At 38.7% G+C, this 21,940-nt stretch overlaps 1 protein-coding gene across 3 annotated transcripts in view; it reads left to right on the top strand.

Annotated features, from left to right (window-relative positions):
* ARHGAP42 (Rho GTPase activating protein 42) overlaps window positions 1-21,940 on the top strand; it is a 258,913-nt gene that overhangs the window by 52,797 nt on the left and 184,176 nt on the right. For all 3 annotated transcript variants that reach the window (XM_058545356.1, XM_058545358.1, XM_058545357.1), the window contains exon 2: window positions 7,416-7,511. In XM_058545356.1, the coding sequence (XP_058401339.1) occupies window positions 7,416-7,511 (96 nt within the window). The remainder of the gene's footprint in view (window positions 1-7,415; window positions 7,512-21,940) is intronic.

The following is a 21,940-nucleotide window of genomic DNA, read 5'->3' as shown; positions in this document are numbered from 1 at the left end:
CTAGGCTAATTTGTTTTATCAACTTTACAGTGCCAAAACAACCATGTTGTTTCTTCCTGGAAGACAGCAAGTTAATTTAGTGGCCTAGAGTGGTGCTTTTTCGTTTCCAGGGGGATGAAGAACAGCATCAGTGCCCCATTGCCCTCTGGTGATTCTGTCTCCAATGACGTCCCGTAGACATGGCTGTTCTTGCATGGCAGTGTTTCTCAAGGCCTTCAAGGAAAGAGAGTTCCTGATTCCATTACTATAAGTCATTCAATTAATTTCACTTTAGCTCAACATATATTTATTGAGTGATTACATAGTACCAAGCTTTGTCCTGGGGCTTCCTTATGGAGACCTTTCTTTAATTGTTAATATCAGACAACCATTGTTTTCTAGCCATTTATGTAAAATAGAAGATAGGAAGGTGGGCATTTTAAAACTTGGTTCAAGTAAGAGCCATAGAAATGATTTTTATTGAAAAAAAGTTCTCACTGTGTTTTTCTTATACTTGGCCGCACCCAGTGTTCTTTTCCTGTGACTTTTCGTCATCTAGCAATCTGACATTTGTAGTTCACAAAGAGAACACTAAAAACATAACTGCAAGTATTAAAATCCAAGGCTTATTTGATAATTCCTTGACATGTTCTGCTGTGTAAGGTATGGTATGTTTTTATTAAGTTAAGGCTTACAGTTATACTCGTGTGTTCCCAGTACCGTAAGCTTTTCAGTAATTTATCTGTAACGGAATCTTGTGAATGTGTTGGTGTTTCGTGTACACTTCTTTCTCTCTGGTTGCCCTAGTCTCTTTTGTGTCTGCTTTCTATTGGGCACTAAAGGCAAAGAGAGATGAAGAATACATACCTACCTTCAAAAAGCTTAACACTTAGAACATTATTCAGTTATCTTGTGGCGTTAGAAAGTACAAGAATGAATGGGCCTTTCCTTTGACTTTTTAGCATGGTGTCTCATAATGACCATCTAATGTATGTTTGCTGCTAGCTTGTTACATGCTAATAAACATAGCTAGCACTCTCTCACATAGTCCAATACATGGAGTCTTACTATCTTAGAATTTATACAGCAGGTAAGGGATTAGTTAGATGTTGTCTCAAGGTCACACCCTCCCCAGTTTTAATGCCTGGTACTCTTTGGGAGTTAGCTATGATATACAGTGGGAACATCCAATTTGGGAAGCAGGAGACCTGTCCAGGTTGGATTCCAGCTCTTAGACTCTGGGCAAATTAAGTTAACTTTTCATAGCTTCAGCCCTTATAGTTTTGCGTGAGAATTAAGAAAAATATATAAGAAATTTGAAATAGTAAGACATCGTACCAACACTATTGCTGTCACTATTGTAAATGTATGTCAAAGCTTCCTGTGAATATGAAAACCTCTCTACTGTTGTTGTTGTTTTGGATAGTGGATAACTCATGTTTTACAAGTGCTTGAAAAAGCCACATTAGGGACTTGCAAGGATGTGAACGGGAAGAAGGTAAGGTGAAAGGCTGCTGGGAGGTTGGAGTCTTTACCCACCTTGCAGAAATTCATGATTTCAACAATTGAGCTCTTATTATATACAAGATATGGTGCTGGATACTTGGGTAGTATTCATAGATGGTCAAGTTTCCAGCTTTGAATACACTGGTTAAAATAAGGTGGATAAACTAGGTTTATGGATAACTGGATGAAAGGTAAAATAGAGAAGACATAGCAAGAGAGTCACAACATATAGTGGGAAGTGTATAGGAGATAATGCCAGATTGGAAGGGATCAGGAAGGGCTTTTTGGAGGAAATGGGGGCTTGAGAGAAATCTTAAAAGAAGAGTTACATCCCAAGAAGCTGGAAAAACAACATAGAAACATAGGTACAAGAGACTGGATGGTTTGTTTCTGGTAATAACCAGTACCTCAGTTTTCTTGATACATGTCTTTGGCTATTTAGGTAGAAGCTACCTTTTGAACGATTCTGGACGTTCTGTTAATTTGGCCTTCCTGGTGCATTGTCATGTCTTTCAAGTCCCTGTTTTCACTGATGCCTCTGAGAAACCTTCTTCCCCCATGCACTCAAGCAGAACTGATTGTGCCTTCTTATTTGCTACCTCTTTGTGCAGAGCAGTATGGCACTGTGGTTAAGTGAGGATTCCGGAGCCAGGCTCGCTGGGTTGAAATTCTGGCTCTGTTGTTTACTAGCTTGTACAACCTTGGAAAAGTCACTTAATCTCTCTGTTCCTCAGTTTCTTCATCTGTAAAATGGGAGTGATGATATCTACTTCATGTGCCCGCTGTGAGGATTAATGGTTTAATTTACATTAAGTGCTTGGAAAAGTATCAGGCACATAGTAGGTAGTATTTGTGGTGATGGTGGTGGTATTAACCTGTGTCAGACTTTATCAGTTGACCTCTGATATGATTTATTTACATGCCTCATGCCTCTATTGGACTGTGCCCTTTTGGAGGGAAGGATATATGTTGTTTTTACATTTGTATTCCCATTGCTTTGTACTGCTGCCTTTTGCGTGGTAGTGTGAAGATGATAATTCTACAGCGTATATGTTTGGATATATTGCTCCTGGGAGTCTTGCTTAAATTTAATCCCAGAGAAACTGGATTTCAGGAAGGACTTCCTTATATCAGTGGACTGGTTGGTTGTACTTGTTCTGTCAATATAGTTCACTTCCATAGTGAACATTGTGAAAATAATTCCATTAACACTTCTAAAGAAACAGGTAGACTCCAGCTCTTAAGTCTATGTGGAGGAAGAGTTAAAATTAAATATTTAGTGTGTTTTGTATTTCTCTAATGAAATGAAGTTTTTGTGTTTCATTAGCATCATCTAATCATGGGTGCTATAGGTTAACTCTTTGATATAAAAACATTACTGACTAATTAAAGCTTAGCGTAATTACTTCCAAGTTATAATGTGAATACATGTGAAGACATCCTATGCTTAACTTGTGGGTTAGGCAAATGGAAAGGATCTGATGTGGGTGGTACTTGAGCATCTTTACTATGTACAGCCTTGCTCGCTAGTAAATATTATTCCTCTACCTTCACCTTAGAATGTGGCCATGGTGGCTCCGACTGGGATCTTTTTCCTATTTGTCCTCAAGTTCCAATAGTTGAGTAGAAATAGGGAGAAAGAGACATCCTTACCTAAACTAGATTCTTTGCTTTTCATGTTTTATACACTTGATCTTTCTTTTCGTATTTAAGAGAAAATGTAGATTCTGTCATTACAGGTCTGTACTTTAAAATTCAACATTAAACTTTAAAAGCTTAATTAGGTTTTAAATTCAAGGTCTATATAATCAGATGTGAATCAATTTTATTTGAAAAATTTTAGAACCAGTACTTGTGTTTTGTGAATCTAACCATTGTTTAGAAACTTTAGGCGGTTAGGAAATGGTATGTTTCGTGTGGTTTTAAGTCAGTGGAAGGTGTTGGGCTTTCTAGTTCGGAATTGCATACTCAGTAGGAGATGGAGCCAAGATTAAAAGCGTGAGCTGGTTTCCTCATTTTGCTGATTGATCAATATTACTTTACCTTGATAATATTTTTGATTTCATCATTACTTTAGTTTTTGAAAAATGAGAACAAGTAAAAGGAAAATCAAGAACCCAGACACTTGAAGTTGAAAATGTCATATTTCAAATTTCCCCTTTATTTTTGGAATTATCATCTGAACTAGTTGAGAACCGTATTTTCTTGTGAAGGACTGTGAAGGGATCATTCATGAATTCTTGATTCCATCCAGGGTTGAAATAGACACTCATCTCTTACACAGATATACTGAATAACCAGGTTGTCTCTGTCACAGCGTAATAGCGGTGAACCAAGAGAGAATTTGAAAGTATCAGCACAGTTTTCTTGACACTTTCCAAGGTTATCTAAGGTCTAACAGCTGCCACCTTCATTTCTGAAATTTTACCTTTCCTTTCTTTTCTGAGATGTTCAACATGGAAATAGCCAACATGTTGTAAGTGCTTAACTGTGTCAGACACTCTTCTAAGTGCTTCATCTCTATTAACTCATTTATTCCTCACAAAAACCCTGAGAGATGGGTTCTGTTCCACTTAACAAATGAGGATACCGAGGTACAAGAGAGGTTATGGAACTTGCCCACAATCATGACACTGATTGACAGAAGCAGGAAGCTAACCCAGGTAACCAGCTACTATAACTCATACTCTCAGTCACTTGGCTATATTGACAAGAGTAGCTTATAAAGGGGGCTACTGTGTTTTTGTTTGGTGACAGGAATTATTATAGTGCATTCATTGTGATCTCTGTGAAAGGACAAAGTAGCTTACCTTTCTCAGTCAAGGAGCAAGGCCATGGGAAGCAAAAACAGTTTAGGAAGAAATGGTCAGTCTTGGGGCTGGTCAGGAATTCCCTAGGACAAAACTTGTAGATAGCTCATTGAGTTTGAGAGGAAACTCAGGGACTTGTGGTGAGTAGGAGAGAGAAGGAAGGATATTTGTTTACAGGGTTCCTAAGCATCTTGATCCACCCATATCCACCACACCCCCAATCTTGACTCTGCTATAGGAGTTGCATCTGTGATTTCAAATCCGCTTTAGCATAAGGCCTTTATATTGTACATAGAAAAATGGACATTAAATGGAATGCTTTTCCCAAGTCTCAGGGAGAGTACCCACATATTGCTTGGCTTAAAATTATACTAGGAGTCTGCTTTCTTTCTTTGTCTTCTCCTAACATTTGATATAGCTGTTATGATTTCTCTACTCTTAGCCAGAGCTGTGCACTGTCAGATAAATGCACACTTTTGCACAGTGCCCTTCTGTCTGGAAGGCCAGTCAACTTTCCCACCTTTATGAAATGGACTTGAATGATAATAACTGATGCCATTTATTGAGTTGCCTAGTATGTACCAAGCACATACCTCCTTTAGTCTTCATAACAATCCTGTGAGATAAGTATTAATTCTCTGTTGTATAGATAAGAAAAATGGATCTCAGGAAGGATGAATGATTGTCCAAGGCCTCACAGCTAATTGGTAAAGTATAGTTCTGATGAAGCCTTTGTTTTTCTCATTGACTAATAATTCATTAAGGAGGCTCTCTTTATCTTTCTTCCTGAAAGCCTAAAAGCAGAACCATTCTTAAGCTGATAGACCTTTTTACTCTCTTAAATTGAAAGTACCTCTCAAGTAGAATGTGCAGCTGGTCCCAAAGTTTCTCCCTCTTGTGAGAAGAGGTGTTAATCTGTGAATAGCATCTTCTTAACAGAGCATGATTTATTGTTTCAAACAAGATTTAAAAAAAAAACTGCATCTCTTGTATGTGTATTTTGTTTATGTTGATGTTGTTGTTTGTTTTTTTAAAAGCTTGTCTGAGGCTGGAGGCCTCTGGTCTTTAGAATTGACCTTGGTGAGGATGTTAGTGAGTTCTTGGATCATAGTGGTGCAAAAAGTGACCTTCCTGTTTGGAGACCTATTCACTCGTGAGTGCCTACTTTGATAGGTACTTGGCCTTCATTTCATGAATGGGGGATTACCACAGTAGGTCCTGGGGTCATGTCGAGGTGTGGGGCTGCAATTGTTCTCAAAGAAAAAATTATTCGGACACTTGTTAAAATGGTAAGGAGGACTTTATTTAGGACTGGTGCTATAGGTATTGAGAATATCCCAGTAGAGGGGAGAAAGATCGGGCTCAACTGTGAATGCAACAAGAGCAAGTAGGGATATATAGCTGAGGAGCAGGTTGGAGGGAGGGCAGTATTGGTGGATGGAAAATTACTAAGAGGAGACATCAAGGGTAGGAGGATTCTTGGTGAGGGCAGGCCAAGGATTTATGCATCAAAGGTGGGAGATGAGAAATTTGATCAGGTATCCAGAGTGGGGGCTTCTCTCTAAACTGATTTGGCAGGATTCTTGCTAAAATTGGGCTCTGTGAGCCTAGTGAGGACAGGGAGCCAATGTGGAGGCCTACACAGGAAGAGGGCTCAGAGGTGCCAGACTAAAGATTGGTGAGGGAGAGTCTTTGTTAAGTCCTATTGCTTGAGCTAAATGTAAGAGTTCAGGTATTGGGCTTGAACCCATGGGGGATACTATTAAATGAAATGTAGAGTGAATTCCAGAAAAATATGTTTTCCTACTGGTGCAGACTTCTGCAAAAGGTTGGCATGGGTGATCAGAATAGCTCTGAGAGGTGGGACCTTTGAAGCTTCCCTGATACTGCACTGTTGGATTGATTTATTTTTATTTTTATTATTTATTTTTTTGCTGAGGAAGATTCACCCTGAGCTAACATCCATTGCCAATTCTCGTCCTTTTCTGCTTGAGGAAGATTAGCCCTGAGCTAACATCCGTGCCAATCTTCCTCCATTTTGTATGTGGGACACCGCCACAGCATAGCTGATGAATGGAGCAGGTCCGCACCTGGGATCCAAACTCGTGAACCCAGGCCACCAAAGCGGAGCTTGCCAGACTTGAACCACTTGGCCGCAGGGCCTGGCCCAGAGTGATTTATTTTTAATTTTATTTTAACAACCTTAAATAGTGCTTATTAAGTGCCAGAGTCTATTCTAAGCTCTTTGCAAATATAAACTTAGTTAATCCTCAAAACAGCTCTGAGGTGGTTGTACCATTGTTATTCACTCTGTACAGATGAGGAAACAGAGGCCCAGAGGAGCTAAATAATTTGCCCAAGGTCACATAGCGAGTAAGTGACGGGACTTGGATTTCAACCCAGGCAGCCTGGCTCCAGAGTCTGCATTCTTAATCACTCTCTTAGGTTGCATCCCAAGCTTTTGCCTCCCAGGGCTTTACTTCTCATTATTCTAGGCTTTTCTTTATTGTCTCCAGGAATAAAGAAGAATTCTTTTTCTGGTTTTAGTCACACTCTGGACTGTGTTCAGACTGAAGTCAGGATTGAATGTTATGTTGAGCTTAAGATCTCCTGTAAATCACGAGGTTATTGGTAAACCACCTTTCACATTGCCTTTCACCTTAGAGATCAAAACCACGTACCCTGCCTGCTCCACAGTCTCTATAGAATGACTGACATCAGTGACCCTTTCTCATCGAAGCTTCGCTGTTTTTTCTTTTTTTTTTGTCCACTAGCAACTTCAGTAGCATTCCTTCTTTTTTTATAAATGTTCCATTTATAGGGAGTGAATGGTAAAACTCGGATAAAGTCTTTGGGAAATTGGCTTCCAGATAATACATGACTAGCACCAAAACTTTCTTAAAGGAGCGGATTCCCTTTAAGCAGAGCAGCAGATCCAGGTCCCAAAATATTTCTTTAATAGTCTCTTTAAATTCTGCTTAAATTTCTCAAGTTGGTATTTTAAAAGGTTCTGGTTAATATAGTATTAACATCAAAGTTATATAATATAACGTGGAAACTCTCAAGCATTCCATGGTACCTTTAGTTTATGCCTTTTTGTTTTTTAACTTTTAATTACAGATCTGTCTATGGCAGTACAGAAATTCTCCCAGTCACTGCAAGATTTCCAATTTGAATGTATTGGTGATGCTGAAACAGATGATGAAATTAGTATTGGTGAGTACTACTATTCTCGCGTATTCTAAGTAATAATTTTAAAAGTTCTACTTCAGTATTGATTTCATTGAAATCAAGCAGATTCACACATCTAAATACTAAACATGTGAAATATTCTGACTTTGATAAAAATATCAGGGCAATTTTTGGTTACTATGGAAGAGAGTATTATAAATTGTTTTAAAATTGAGCTTTGTGGTTTTTTCCATAAGGAAATGACTTATTCTATGAATAATTCAGCTCAGCCCTTTGAGAAGATGTGGATGACAATTGTTGTCTCTGCCTCAAAGTGAATCATTCATTCAAACAAATGTAAATTGAGCATCTGCTATTAAATATACAAGGTACTGGTTTTAAGAATTATCTTTTGTTTTTAAACTTAATTCTGATTTCTCTTTTAACATGAGTATGTATTTATGAAGAAAGGAAAAAACAGTCATGTGGTATTGACCTAGTATTATTGCAGGACACAGAACATCACTGGGGATCAAGAGACTTGAGCCCTACTCTGACTTTGCCACAGTAATTTAGCATCTGACCCTGGGGAAGGCATACTCCTTCCTGAATCAGATGGTTTCATTCCCCATAAAGTGAAGGGGTTGTGTTATGTGATCTCTGAAGTTTTATCTATATCTGAGTTTTTTACTGTTTGAAGATCAAATCCATGTAGCATTCTTTCCCCCACATTTTAACAATCCCTACTTGCCCGTTGGTAGACATGGGGTCCATTTGTAGGCTAGATTAGAGACATGTCACATAATCAGAAGACCATATAAAATATATGTGTACATTTTGGAGAATAATATTAAGCGTATTCACCTTCTAGGTATAAAAACAGAATATTGTAAGTATTAGAACAGTGACTCTCAAACTTTATTGTGTGTATGAAACACATGGAGATTGTATTAAATGCAGATTCTGATTCAGAATGTCTCAGGTGGAGTGTATGGTTCTGCATTTCTAACAGACTTGATTGAAGGTGATGTTGACACTGCTGGCCCGTGGACCACACTTTGAGTAGCATGGCTTTATAATCCCCAACATGCCTCTCCACAATCACATTCCTCTCCTTCCTCTGCCGTTTCTTTTTCTTCTATAGTTTTGTCAGTTCATATGTATTTCTAAACAACATATTTTTATTATTTTTGAAAACCTAAGTAGCAAGTCCAAACCTAGCCGTGGAAAAGCAGTATTATCCCCCAAAAAGAGAGGCTCTCAGGAGAAGATAAGTTGAATGAGTTCCGGATTCATTGTGTGGCTTACATTCACAAGAGTTCCTTCTGGAGAAATCCTTGGACAGAGTGCAGAGTCCTTAGACAAGCTGTTTTTGCCTATGGGATTTGCATTCTGGGTACATCATTATGGTCAAGTTGGCAGTCTTTCAGAGGAGCTGGGCTAGGTGGTCACTTTATTTGCTTGCTCCTTTAGGAGTGTTAGTTACTCTGAGGTGGGTGTGGAGGTGGTTGTTCTCTTGGGATTAGGAATGACTCCTTTTGCACTCTGTTCTATGATGGAAGGTGCCTGAGCCGGAACTGTCACTTACTTGGCTGAGGTGTAGTTAGGGAGCCTTTAGGAAGAAAGGAGAGGATTGCCACGCAGCCTCAAGCAACATGACATCTTTCTCTTTGCAGGATGAACGGGAAAGGGCAGGATTCGTGATCATGCACCACTGACATTTGGAACAATAGTAGTTGTCATTTTGTGTACCACTTTTTGACACTTGTGTTGTAATGTCCAGCCCCCAACATAGGCTTTGTAACATACACTTAGCCAGACAAAAGCCTAGATTGTCTTATTAAAATATTAATATATTAGCATTGTTATTTAGAAAAAAGAAAGAACAAGCACATACATAACAGCAATTATTTTTCACTTAGTAATGAAACTATAAATTCCAAGAAGGCAGAGGCCAGATCTGTTTGTTTTTTTTTTTTTAACCATTTTAGCTTTAGTGGCTGACTCAACGCCTGATTCATGGTAGACCCTCAGTTGAATTGTTGAATAAAGGACGTAATTTTCCTTATAAACTTTAATTTTTTCATGTGTGTATGTTTTTCTAGTAGAATGATATGTATATAATTTGATTTCTTCCCTTGTAAAGAGGATTATAACAGATACTTCTGGATTTTCATAGATATTATTTATTTGTTTGTTTGTTTGTTTATTTATTTATTTTTTTTGAGGAGATCAGCCCTGTGCTAACATCTGCCAATCCTCCTCTTTTTTTTTTTGCTGGGGAAGACTGGCCCTGGATTAACATCCGTGCCCGTCTTCCTCCACTTTGTATGGGACACCACCACAGCGTGGCTTGCCAAGTGGTGCGTTGGTGCGTGCCCAGGATCCGAACCGGCGAACCCTGGGCCACCGCAGCGGAGTGCACACACTTAACCGCTTGTGCCACCGGGCCGGCCCTGATATTATAATTTTTAATGATTTCATGACTCTATTCCATCGGGTTCATAAATAGGAATTTACGAAATAATCTCTATAGTATATTTGAGTTGCTTCTAGTTAGTCTTTTACTTCTTTTCAAGAGTACAATAAACAGGGGCTGGCCTGGTGGCACAAGTGGTTAAGTGCGTGCGCTCCACTATGGTGGCCTGGGGTCCGCCGGTTCGGATCCTGGGCGTGCAGCGATGCACTGCTTGGCAAGCCATGCTGTGGCGGCGTCCCATATAAAGTGGGGAAGATGGGCACGGACATTAGCCCAGGGCCGGTCTTCCTCAGCAAAAAAAAAAAAAAAAAGAGGAGGATTGGTAGATGTTAGCACAGGACTGAGCTCCTCACAAAAAAAAAAAAAAAAGAGTACAATAAACATATTTCTGCATATTTCCATTAAGCTTTTTAATTAAAATATCTTCTTGAAGTCACAGGTAGTAACTGCAGAGGTAGGGTTTTTTAATCACTCTGCCTTCCAGGCAGATGTTAGGTGATTTCTGCAGGTTGTTGTGAACTTGATATCTCAACATTGGTCTGTCTGTCTCTTTCCACTTTGGCTAAATGGATGTTGTTGTGGCTCTTGCAGATTAAATTTGAAAGGTGTGAATTCATCAGTAGGTGAAGGCTTATTATAGGCAATGAATAGTAAATTCTAATCCTTTGAGGAGTTAGATCAAAGGTTAGGGAGCAGAAGATGAATACTGTGTAAGAGTAAATGTAATATTGCTTACTACTTTTAAATCAGGAGACTTATTTAGCTACTGTTACTGGGAATCTGATTTAAACATCAATGCTTTGTTGGGAGAACCTTACTTAGAGCAAAAAGATTTATAGGCAGAAATTATTTCTGAAACAACTCATGTAAAAATACAGATGTGTTCCCATATCCTCACCAACCAACACTCTTTATCCTTTTACTAAGCTCCCAAATGTATGCTAAACAGTTAAAAATAACTATATATAATGAAGAAATAGTAGAAGACTTCGAATAATCATTCCTGGCATGGAGGAATTATGAGGATATTGCAAGCTGTTGTACGAAGGACAGTGATCTAGGAATGTATACCTGAGACAAATGGTTAAGGCTGGTGTGGACGGAGTGCAAGAACTCTGCTTTCCCACCTTCATCAGCCTCAGTTCTGCATGGGGAGGCACAAAGTTTCAGCTGTGTTTAAAATAGTTTATTGAAGCCCCGGTTTCAGCTTCTTCTTTATTCCTCTGATTTAATAAAAGAGGAATGAAGTCGGGACAGCTGTGACTCTTAGCATTGAGTAATAGCCACAACACTCTCAGCCAGAGTAGTCTTGAAACTTACCAATGATGTAACCACTGAAAATGATGACTTACCAAAAAAGCTCATCTTTTATAAGCAAGCACTGTCCGAGCAAAATAACTTGTAAAGTGAAGACATTTGAGGCTTTCTGTGTGTAAGTTATGATGGTGGGAACGGGTGGGAGGGCAGTAGGAGGATGAGTAAGGTGTCTGCTTTCAATGTGCTTACAGTGGAATGGGGCGAAAAACAGATTTTGAGCAAAGTAAGGATAAGGTGCTGTTACTATATCAATATAACTACTTAATTTGTGGAAGCTGGTCCAGGCATTTGTTAGACACGTAGGCCTGTGCTTGGCCTATAAATTGGCCCTACTCTTCAGCTGTCCCCTTCTGCTCCCACCATTTTGGCCTTGTGCTTGCTGGGGTTTTTTTTTTTGTTTGTTTTTTGGTGCCAGTGAGACATTGCTGGCTTGGAAGGAAGCAAAATGGGATTAGTTGTCTGGGACCCAGTGGGGAATTCCTATGGCTCAGAGGATAGGTTAGTTGTTTCCAGAACTGAAGTCCCAAGCAGGGCAGCATCCTGTGCTCTCCTTTTAGCACCCTCCTTTCTGTTCAAGAGCAGCAAAGGGTCGTTGCTCCTCTCTTCTCTAAGGATGAATGAGCTACAGGTGAGCTTTTGATGGCTCCTTTTTATCTGCCCACTGCAGCTCTGCCCTAGTAAGAAGGAGCCTATTGAGTCCGTCCAACTTAACTTCCCACAGCAGCTCTAATTGCCCACTTTTTATACTGCTTTGGTGTTTTGTACTGAATAAAGACATTGAGTTAGGAGTAAGTTAGCTGTTGAGTAGCTGGACACTTGGGGCTTAGGAATTAGTGATGGAGGGGTGGGGAGTGAATACAAACTGGTATAAGATTCAGTCCTCCTCAAATAATTATATGGGTAGACTGGATACAGAATGTACCATTATTTAATTATAATTACATAGTAATATATATGTAAATGCAGAAAGACAATACCCACTGCATCCATCAGTCCTGGTATATGTGCATGCATGGGAATTGATAATTTCCAAAGTGAGTCATATGCCTAGTCTTAAAAACTTACCAGTGAGAAACAAAAGGCTGTCTCTACAAAAAATACTGTTCTTTCGAAAACACTCTTTACGTTGGTTCATTCCAACAAGTAGAAGCTCAAAGATATTACTGTGAACCTGCCTATGACACAGGTTGTTTTGCTCCGTTAATTTAGCACATGAGAGTATAGGATAATAAAAGGCTGTAAAACTCAGTGTATCACTTCGGAATTTATATTTATACCAAATGTGGGGCATGCAAGTTACTGTGTTTTGTTCCTCCATGTAGTGCCTATAATTCAAAATCACTTTTAACCAAAGTCTTAAAGAAGTCTAGATTAGAAAAAAAAAAATCAGATACTGTTAGTCAAGCTGAACTAGTGCCAATAGAAATATTAGTCATTAATATGAGGCAAAGCTTTTCATTGTATGTAATCTTGGAAATCATTGGAAAGTCCAGTTGCAATTGTGCATAAACAGCTTGGTTAATGATGTTGTGTGATGGCCTATGGTAATTTTCAGGAAAGTCTTGGACAATATGAACCTTGCACTCAAGAGGTTAAACATTTACCAAGAAGGAGAGTCAGTTTGCTAGTAAATATTTTAGGTGGAGACTTCATTCCTTTAGACACACCTAAACAGAAAATTCCTGCGGTAGAGACAGGCAACACATAATCATTTGTCAACTAAGGTTATGGCTCCCAACTCTGAGTGGAGAATGAGGCCATCAATTAGGTAATTCAGGTCAAAATATATTTCATAATAATTGGCCAGATATTTCTGACATAACTAATGTATTCCTGTTCAGGTATTTGCTCTATTTTGAATACAGATATGCAGACAAAGCAACAGCAAGGCTTAGTGCTTAATAGTTCTTAGAATGAAGAGCATGTTACATCTTTAAAAAAAAAACTTTTTATATGGAAATCTATGTATAAATTGTATGTGTACAGATTGATGGATGGTAACTTGAACCCAAACCAAGTTTTGTATATTGTGTTGGCTGCAGCATACTCTACGTTTTGGATTCTTTCCTGTTCTGTCTTTAGAAGAATATTTTGAAAGGTGAGACTACAGAAGACGAATTTAAAATAGTGACATTTTAAGTTACAGGGACTTTATTGTGTCTTCCCGAATGAGCAGCGCTTTGCCCAGGTGCAAATATTTGTTTTTTAATTACCTCCCTGCAGCTGGGCATGTATCAGTGGTGAAGTGACTCAGCTGTGAGCCTGAAATTGCCTTGGTATACAGACAGAAGCCTGAGAGTGATCATCGAGGCCTGCTCAGAGGGTGTCAAGTAGAAGAGATTTTTCAAGGAAGTGGTTGGAAAATTTTCATTTTCCTTGTTAGGGGAATTACTGGGGGGAAAATGCATAAATCTTTTGCCACTTAAATCCATTCACTTTGAGGATGCATCTGTTACATCCCATGGAAAGGTCTTATTTGATCCAGTTTTCCAAATGATAAATAAGGATGTAGGCTAGGGTAGGAGGTATGGCAAACAGTTTGCTTTGTGTATTTTGAAGGGATTCCTATATAGTCGAAACACTTTGAGAGATAGTAACCTGTGTTTCAGGTTAAAAATAATACCTGGTGGGGCTGGCCTGGTGGTATAGTGGTTAAGTTCACGTGCTGTGCTTCGGAGGCCTGGGGTTCGTGGGTTCAGATCCGTGGTGCAGACCTACACACTGCTTATCAAGCCATGCTGTGGTGGCGTCCCACATACAAAATAGAGGAATATTGGCACAGATGTTGCTTAGGGACAATCTTCCTCAAGCAAAAAGAGGAAGATTGGCAACAGATGTTAGCTCAGGGCCATCTTCCTCACAAGAAACAAAATAAAACAAAAAATGGTATATTTATAAACCCAGGAAATCCACTTAAGATCATTAATGATTTTAGCTAAAAAAGAATCTATTTTATTCTTCAACTTAAACTAATAAAATTCAATTATTAAACAAACTGTTAAATTACAGAAAATGCTTCTGTAAAGATTTTCTTCAGAATTTGGTTATAAGCTACAACTACTCATTCATACAGATTACTGCTAACATTTGTCTCATGTTACTGTGATGCGTAAGGGGAAGTGTGCCATGAAACTCTTGGTGGGCATTTCTGAGGAAAAAGTTTGCAAACCAGAGACAACAATTACCAACCACAACTGAACCCCTCAGAAAGAGACTTGTGATTTTTATTAAATTCTAGGAAACAAATTACCTTCTCATTTGCTGAATCAGAAGAAAATCCATCAGTTATTATAAACCCTCATTACAACCGACTTAAATGTGGTTATATAAATCAGGAAGTCCTCTATTAAAGTGGAACATTTCCAAATGCCTAAATTGTTTATACAAATAATATTTTCTTTTGAACTCTGTAGAGGAAGCATACTTTACTTTTTGATGGCTCTCAGTTGGACAATTGAATTATTGTTTTCCTTTTTTTTTTACCACCCTTATTTTTGCACCCACATAGAAACCACCCACAATTAAGGATTGAAACAGCTGGGAAAGTTGCACATTTCAGGTGGAGTTCCTGTCTTTAAAAAAAAAACATGCCACTTGAGAGAAATGCTTTTATCATATTAGCTCTGTATTTTAAAGAATATAACTTGATTTAATTTGAAATTCAGAGGCTTAGATTTTTTTATTTCAGGCTCTACAAAACAATCCGAAACTTATGTCATAAGCCACGTCTCAAAGAAAAAATTTTCTTTTAACTTATTGATATACCTTGGTCTCCTGAAACCTCTTTATTTCTTTTGTGATTTATTCTGTTAAACAAAAAGTGGTTGTCTTTTTCACAGAGAGCTCAGTCTCTTATCTCCTGCAGCACATGATATGCTCTTTGAGGTCAGAAAGTTTTGCTCATGTTTCTATTCCTGCATAATACTTTAGAGCTTTAGCAGAGGCTTAGTAAGTATCTGTTGCATGAATAGACTCTCTGCAAAACCTAGTAAACCTTTATAGAAGCAAATCACTTTAAAGTACATAAATAGAATTTGAATCATATATTAAATAAAATATATGTACATATTTGGATACATCTATCATTATTCTTTTCAGTATGGTAATAAACTAAATTTTGAGAAGGAACTATAAATAGTTCATATATTTACATACAAACACACACATATGTATAACTTGGCATGTACTTGAGAATCACTTAGAACAAATTTCTTAATATTTGTAAATATTTCAAACCAGAGCTCAAGATTTTTCTAGTCTTTGATTTATTGAAAGTCTGCTGACTACCTGTTAGGTGACAAGCACTGTGCCAATCCCTGGGAACCTGATGGTGAAAAAGAGTAGTTAAAGCTTTTGTCTTCATAGAGTATACAGACAAAAGGATAAGATGGTAGCAATATTCTTCTTTTACGATAACATAACTTAACAAAGGCTTATTTCAGGGCGAGTGGATAGGGAGTGAAAGAACTTGTATCTACGGTTAGTGACTTAACAATATCTCAAAAATCTCCACGAAATGATTAGACAGTGAAATAAATGCTGTGACCCAAGATAACTTGGGATGCAGGAATAGACAGTTGATCCTCATTGTTCACAAATTTTGTATTTGTGAATTTGCCTGCCCTACAATTTATTGGTATCCCCAAATCATTACTCTTAGTGCTTCTGTGGTCATTCGTAGAAAGGTGAAAAAGTTGTTGCCTGACTTGCAGAGAACCTACTGTATAAAGTATGGTGCAGTGAGGCAGCCATGACTTACTGAAGACTAATGAGATAGTTTCTTGCTCTTCTATAAGAGCAATAGGCTAAAGTGTGTTAAAGAACAAAATTCAATTGAGTCAACTTTAAAGATCTTATTGGCTTTATTCAGCGATTTGTGAATCGGGCAGCATCCAATCTTGCAGATAGAAAGGAACTCAGAAGAACTGTACAAGGCAAAAGATTTTTAGACCAAAGTGAGCAAGAAAAAAGAAGTTATAGCTGGCATTTTCTGATTGGTTAATACAGAGTTACTTTCCTTATATGGAGCACAGGGAAGTTTTGGAGCTGGGGTAGGTAACTTGTGTTGAGAAAACAAGTGCTGATTGGTTGACCTAGGCTTTCCTTTTCTGGAATAGCGAGCACAGAAGCTTACTTAAGTTTTGGTCGGTTGATGTGGGGTTTAGCATGAGCGACTCTATCTTGGGCCTAACCTAGTTACTTTAATAAGCAAAAGGACCAGAGATTAGAGACAGGAACTTGGTTTTGTAGCTTTCTTCCATTCTTTTTAACCTGTTTCTACCTGTATTTGCTGTCGGTAAAACATTTATTCTGTAAGTACTCAAGTGCCAACCGGGTCTAAGGCACCATCAATGGCTTGAGTAATTCATATTTATATTTTCATTGGGTAGCCAGTATTAAACAACCAATTACAGTTAAGTCACAATTGGGTTGGATGCTACAAAAGCAAAGTATATTATGCTAAGAAAACATATTCAAGATAGACCAGGCCTAGCTGGGTGAGTGGGAAGATGAGGGAAGGCCACTCTGACGAAGTGATGTTTAAGGCAGCCACAGAGAAGTGGTAGGTGAAGGGGGAGTAAGGAGAAGATTCCAGATCTAGGGAAGGGGTGAGTGAAGGCCTCAAGGAAGAAAGGAGACAGCCAAGGGAAAATGGCACGTGTGAAGGTTATGGCCCGGTAAACAAGACCTAATAGGCCATGTTAAGGATGTGGAATTTTAATCTAAAGGCAATGAGAAGCTATTGCAGGGCATTAATCAGAGAAGTAGCATCATATTTGCATTTTAAAAAGCTTAATCTGACTCCCTTACGGAAGATTTAAGAAGGCTGCCCCAGATGAGCTTTTCTTAAAATATTTTGCTTGGTCTTTTCTCTGGGTTTGTGCCTAGGAGAAAATGGGGCATGGGTAGCCTGACTTTATAATGTAACCTATGGTGCCTATGGTTTTTTTAACGCACTTATGTTAACCCACAGAACCACAGTTAGAGTACATCTCTTTTATGTATGAATAAAATGGTCTTAGTAAAATTGGAATCATATGATTGGCTTGTAATTTCAAGCCTGAACCATGCCATACCCCTGATGACATCTGTGTCATAATTTTTTGCATAACAAGAGAAAAGTGTTTTATTGCCTCTTGGTAAACGTTGGGCACCAGAAATGAATGTGGTCACCTGTGTAGATGTTAGCTGCATAGTTTGCACTTTTGTTGGTAATTTCCTAGTTTGCTTAGTGGAGATTATCTACCCATGTTGAATATAATATAAATTCTGCACCTGCATTCAAAACAGCTTTTGAAGATAGTATGGTGTCACAGTTGTTTTCTTGCTGTGGAATAGTTCATATCTTTTTATCTGGGAGCTGCATTGTTGTTTTTTTTTTTGCTTGAGGAAGATTAGCTCTCAGCTAACATCTGTGCCAATCTTCCTCTACTTTATATGTGGGTGACTGCCACAGCATGGCTGACAAGTGGTGTAGGTCCGCGCCTGGGATCCGAACCCAGGCCGCTGAAGCAGAGCATACCAAACTTAACCACTATGCCACGGAGCTGGCCCTGGGAGCTGCATTGTTTTAGTTCTAGGATAATTCTCATACCTTCTTTATGAATGTGTAGGGGTGGGAAGGTGGGGAATTGCACAGGCTGTTTTGTTTTGTTTAAATTATCAGAAAATGCTACTTTTGACTTAGAAATGTTGGCCTGGTTTCTTAGAATTTCCAGTTTAGTGTCTTAGAGTAGAAAGAGCTCTTGGAGAATGTGGGAGTTAACTGTCATTTTTATTTAGGCACAGACGAAACAATTTTTTAATATCACGCAGTATTAGAACCTTGATTGCCTGGCTTCTAGGTCATGAATTTTGACTCTGAGTTTACTTGTTGATTCATTCAATAGAGCCTTATCAAGCACCTGTGATTTATCAGACACAGTTTTGGGTGCTGAAGACACATGAGAGCACAAACCAAAAAATCTCTGCCCTAATGGGTTTGCATTGGTCAGAGGAGTTAGATAATAAAATACATAAGTTCGTTATATAAAAGTTAGACTACTTTAAGTGCTACAGAGATATAAAAAGGAGGGAGATTATTTAAAATTTTTCTTCAGTATTTTTAATATACAGATATCTAATTTTAAGGTAGTGGTATTACTGCAAACTGCTTATAAAATAAACCTTGTTTTATCCTTCATTCCCTGTGTAATCAGTCTAATTTACATGGTTGTGTAAACATTGACCTATTTCTGGAATTGAAACCATTTGGTGCAAAAGGAAAGGTAGTAAATACAGGCAGCATGCCTCAGAAGTAACAGCTCTAGATTTTTGCTGAAGCATTTCTCCAGTTCTTTGTTTGACCACTGCATCCTTCTGCTCTAGACCATTTGACTTCTTCCCTTGCTTGGGCATATTTAGTCCCACTGTGCACTTGAATGTTCATTGTCTTGGTCTGTGCAATATTGAAGAAAACTAAGATGTAATAGCCTTTGAGCTGGAGTACAGGATTGAGAGCCAGAGAATATCATAGAGGGCTTTGCCATATGCTGTAAAGTTTAATTTGCACATTCTCAGGAGACAGTCAAGGCTTATGACTGAAGTTGCCCTTTAGGAGGTTTATTCTGGCATCACTGTATGTGAGGAATTATAGCATGAAAAGTCTTTGCCAGTTCAGTGTGAGTCAAAGATTGCCTTCATCCCCAAATCTTTTATGGACCAAGAGAGAACATTTCTAAATGTGAATGAAATAATAAAAATACAGTTTAAATTTTAACATAAAATATTTGGACCAGAAAGGCAATAGTCCTGGAGACTGTGTCTGAAATACGTGAGTTAGGAGGCCGGGCATGGGCACCCAGAGATTAATGGAAAACTCATTGGCAAAAGGCAAGAACGAGCATATGAGCAGTAAGGAGACACTTGAGGGGTGGGGGGAGAGGAAGAAACAATATATAAAGAGAGATTGGAGAGCAAGAAAAGGGTTGAATAATAGGCCTAAAAAAGAAAAAAAAGTTTGCCTTGGATAGTTAACTAGGAATATGTGGCTGGAAAAAAAAATGCTAAATCCAGTAATTTCTTGGTGACAGAATTCATAATAGTTGCTGAGTCATGATTCGGAGGGCTATCGAGAGAAGAGTTTTTAGGTCATGCTTGATTCTTGAGACTCAGAGATAATGTCTTTTGGCTCTCGTGGTTATGGAGGAAATGAATATGACTTCTGCCATTGAAAGTAGAGACGAGCTTCAAGCAAGGAAGTAGAGAGGATCCTTACAAATCTTAATAGAATATAAACTGTTTCTTATTTAAATATAGTTTGAACTCTTAATTCCTCACACAAAGCATACGTTCTCCCTACTCCCCAGTCAGTAATTGCTAAACTGCCTATCATCGGAATCAACTAAGGGAAGCCTTAAAAATTTGATTCCTGGGCTCCACCTCAGACCTGAACTAAGGTAGAATCCCCTGGGTTGAGACCTTAGGAGCCTTGAATTTTATGGAGATTTTTGGTGTCTGATCCAGCCTATGGAAAACCGCTAAACGATAGACTTGTGGTTTATGCTGCAGGAGGCACAGTTGGGGAGGGTACTAAAACAGGGAAAAAGTCTATTCCAGAGGTGTGCTTTTTGGGTCACCAGATCCTTGATGCCCAGTGTTTTGCCAACAGAGTCACTAAAGCTGTAGAAGCCATGTGCTTGTAGGGAAACCTGGTCATTTATTGCCATATCATCCTTTACAGCCTGAAAAAAGGTTTTGGTTTATGCAGAACAAATTGATATATATCCTTAGAATGAGAGATGGTGTTCATGGGTCAGTGTAGATGCTGTACAGATTTCCCAGGGATGAAAAAAAAATCAGCTTTTCAAATTAAAATCACATACAAGGTGCCACTTAGTTCATGCTAATACAGACTTTGGATTTTCTAGAATTCCCTATCAATAATATCTTCTGAGAGCAAAGAACCTTATGGGTAATTTAGTACATGCAAACATGAATAAAATCATCTTGTATCCTTATTAGGCTTATAAAATAGAAGAGGGTAAAAAAAAAGCTTTATGATATAATCACTATACTACTAAGGAGAATATGCTGAGCGCTTTAGTAAGAACAAAGATGCTGTGAGAGGACCGGAGCTGAAGAAGGAACTTCTGGTTGGGGACATCAGAAGATGCTCAAACAGAGAAAGTTATTTGAGCTGGGTCCTAATGGTTAAGTAGATACAGCTTAGGAAATGTGGCCAAAGGAAAGACATGGAAGTGGGAAACTATAGGAATGTCTGGTAGTTTTCAAAGTGCTAAGTTAGAGATTAGAAATAGTAGCATTTCAGGCTCAGATACTTGGAAAGGTAACTATGGCCGCATCCTGGAGGCCCCACATCACTTGCAGCATGGAGTTTGGACTTTATTTACCTATTCAAGGTTTTTGAGTTGGATAATGACGTAGTCAAAGATGCCCTTTAGGAATTTTGTTCTGACCATTAGTACATACAATGAGTTAGAGCCAGAAAAGCTGGGAAACCAATAACTAGGCTGCTGTCATTGTACAGCAGAGATGAAATAATATCCTTACACGGTGTGGCACAAGGATAGAGGAGAGAGATCAGCAGCATTTGGTGATTCGATGTATGGAAGGAAGGACTGAGGATAATCCATCACTTGAGCTGTTAGGAGAATGGCATTATGAACCCATTTATGTGTTTATATGTGGCCAGAGTACCTGGGGTGGAGCAGAATTATGAGTTAAGTTTTGACACGTTAAGTTTCGAGATGCAGACAAAATCCTGAGTAGAAATTCCCAGGAGGTAGTTGGAGTTGGTAAATTTAGAGTAGTGAGTTGGGCTGTGGGACTATATGCCTAGAGTAGTGGAAAAGTCTATCAATTTCAGGTAAGCTAATTTGGGTTCAAAGTTGAGCTCTGCAAGTCATTAGCTCTATGACCTTGCATATCTTTAACCTCTATATTTCAGTTTCATTATTTGAAAAATAGGAGAATGGTGAGAGAAGATTTGGGTGTTTTACTTGTCACTGCCTCCTGGGGTATTGTGGGGTTTAGAGAGCTATGCACAGTGCTGGTGCATGTATCAAATAAATGTGCCCACCCTCATCCTCCCGATCTTCCTGCTTTTCCTCCTTCACAAGGATAGGAGTACACTGGAGTAAGTTTGTAGGCCTAGGGGATGGAGAACTAACTTGTGAGAAGAGTGATGAGAGAAATAAAATAGAAAAATGTATCTAGAGGTGGGAAAGGGTGAGATTAGAAGCTTCATGGGGAATTGTTAGCTTTTGAGAGGAAGAGGGTCCCTTTTCTGAGACAGGCAAGCTGAAGAGAATGAATAAAGACCGCGTTGATCAGAGGGTCTTGAACTTCTCTCAGAGAAGCGGGAGGGCCATCTGGTACAAGCGAGGGGAAGTTTGGGGCTGGGTTCTTGAGAAAGGAGAAAATTCTTTTTAGATAGCCACTGTGGGAAATAAGATTAGGAGTAAACTCGAGTTGAATAAAAGGATTGCCAAAAAGCAAGAGCAAAGGGGTTAGATAGTTTGAACTGTCAGTGTCCTCGTGGGTGTGTGAATTACAGCGGAGAGAAGGTCATTGGAGGTTAAGAGGTTGTGGAAAAGAGAAGCTGGATATTGGACAAGGAAGCGGATGTTGAAGCTTCAGTAGGGTGGTGGCAGGAGGATTGGGTGCAGAGGAGGAG

This window comes from Diceros bicornis, chromosome 7 (genome assembly GCF_020826845.1).
Source record: "Diceros bicornis minor isolate mBicDic1 chromosome 7, mDicBic1.mat.cur, whole genome shotgun sequence".
NCBI classification, from domain to species: Eukaryota; Metazoa; Chordata; class Mammalia; order Perissodactyla; family Rhinocerotidae; genus Diceros; species Diceros bicornis.
This window is presented reverse-complemented; position numbering and strand designations above follow the sequence as displayed.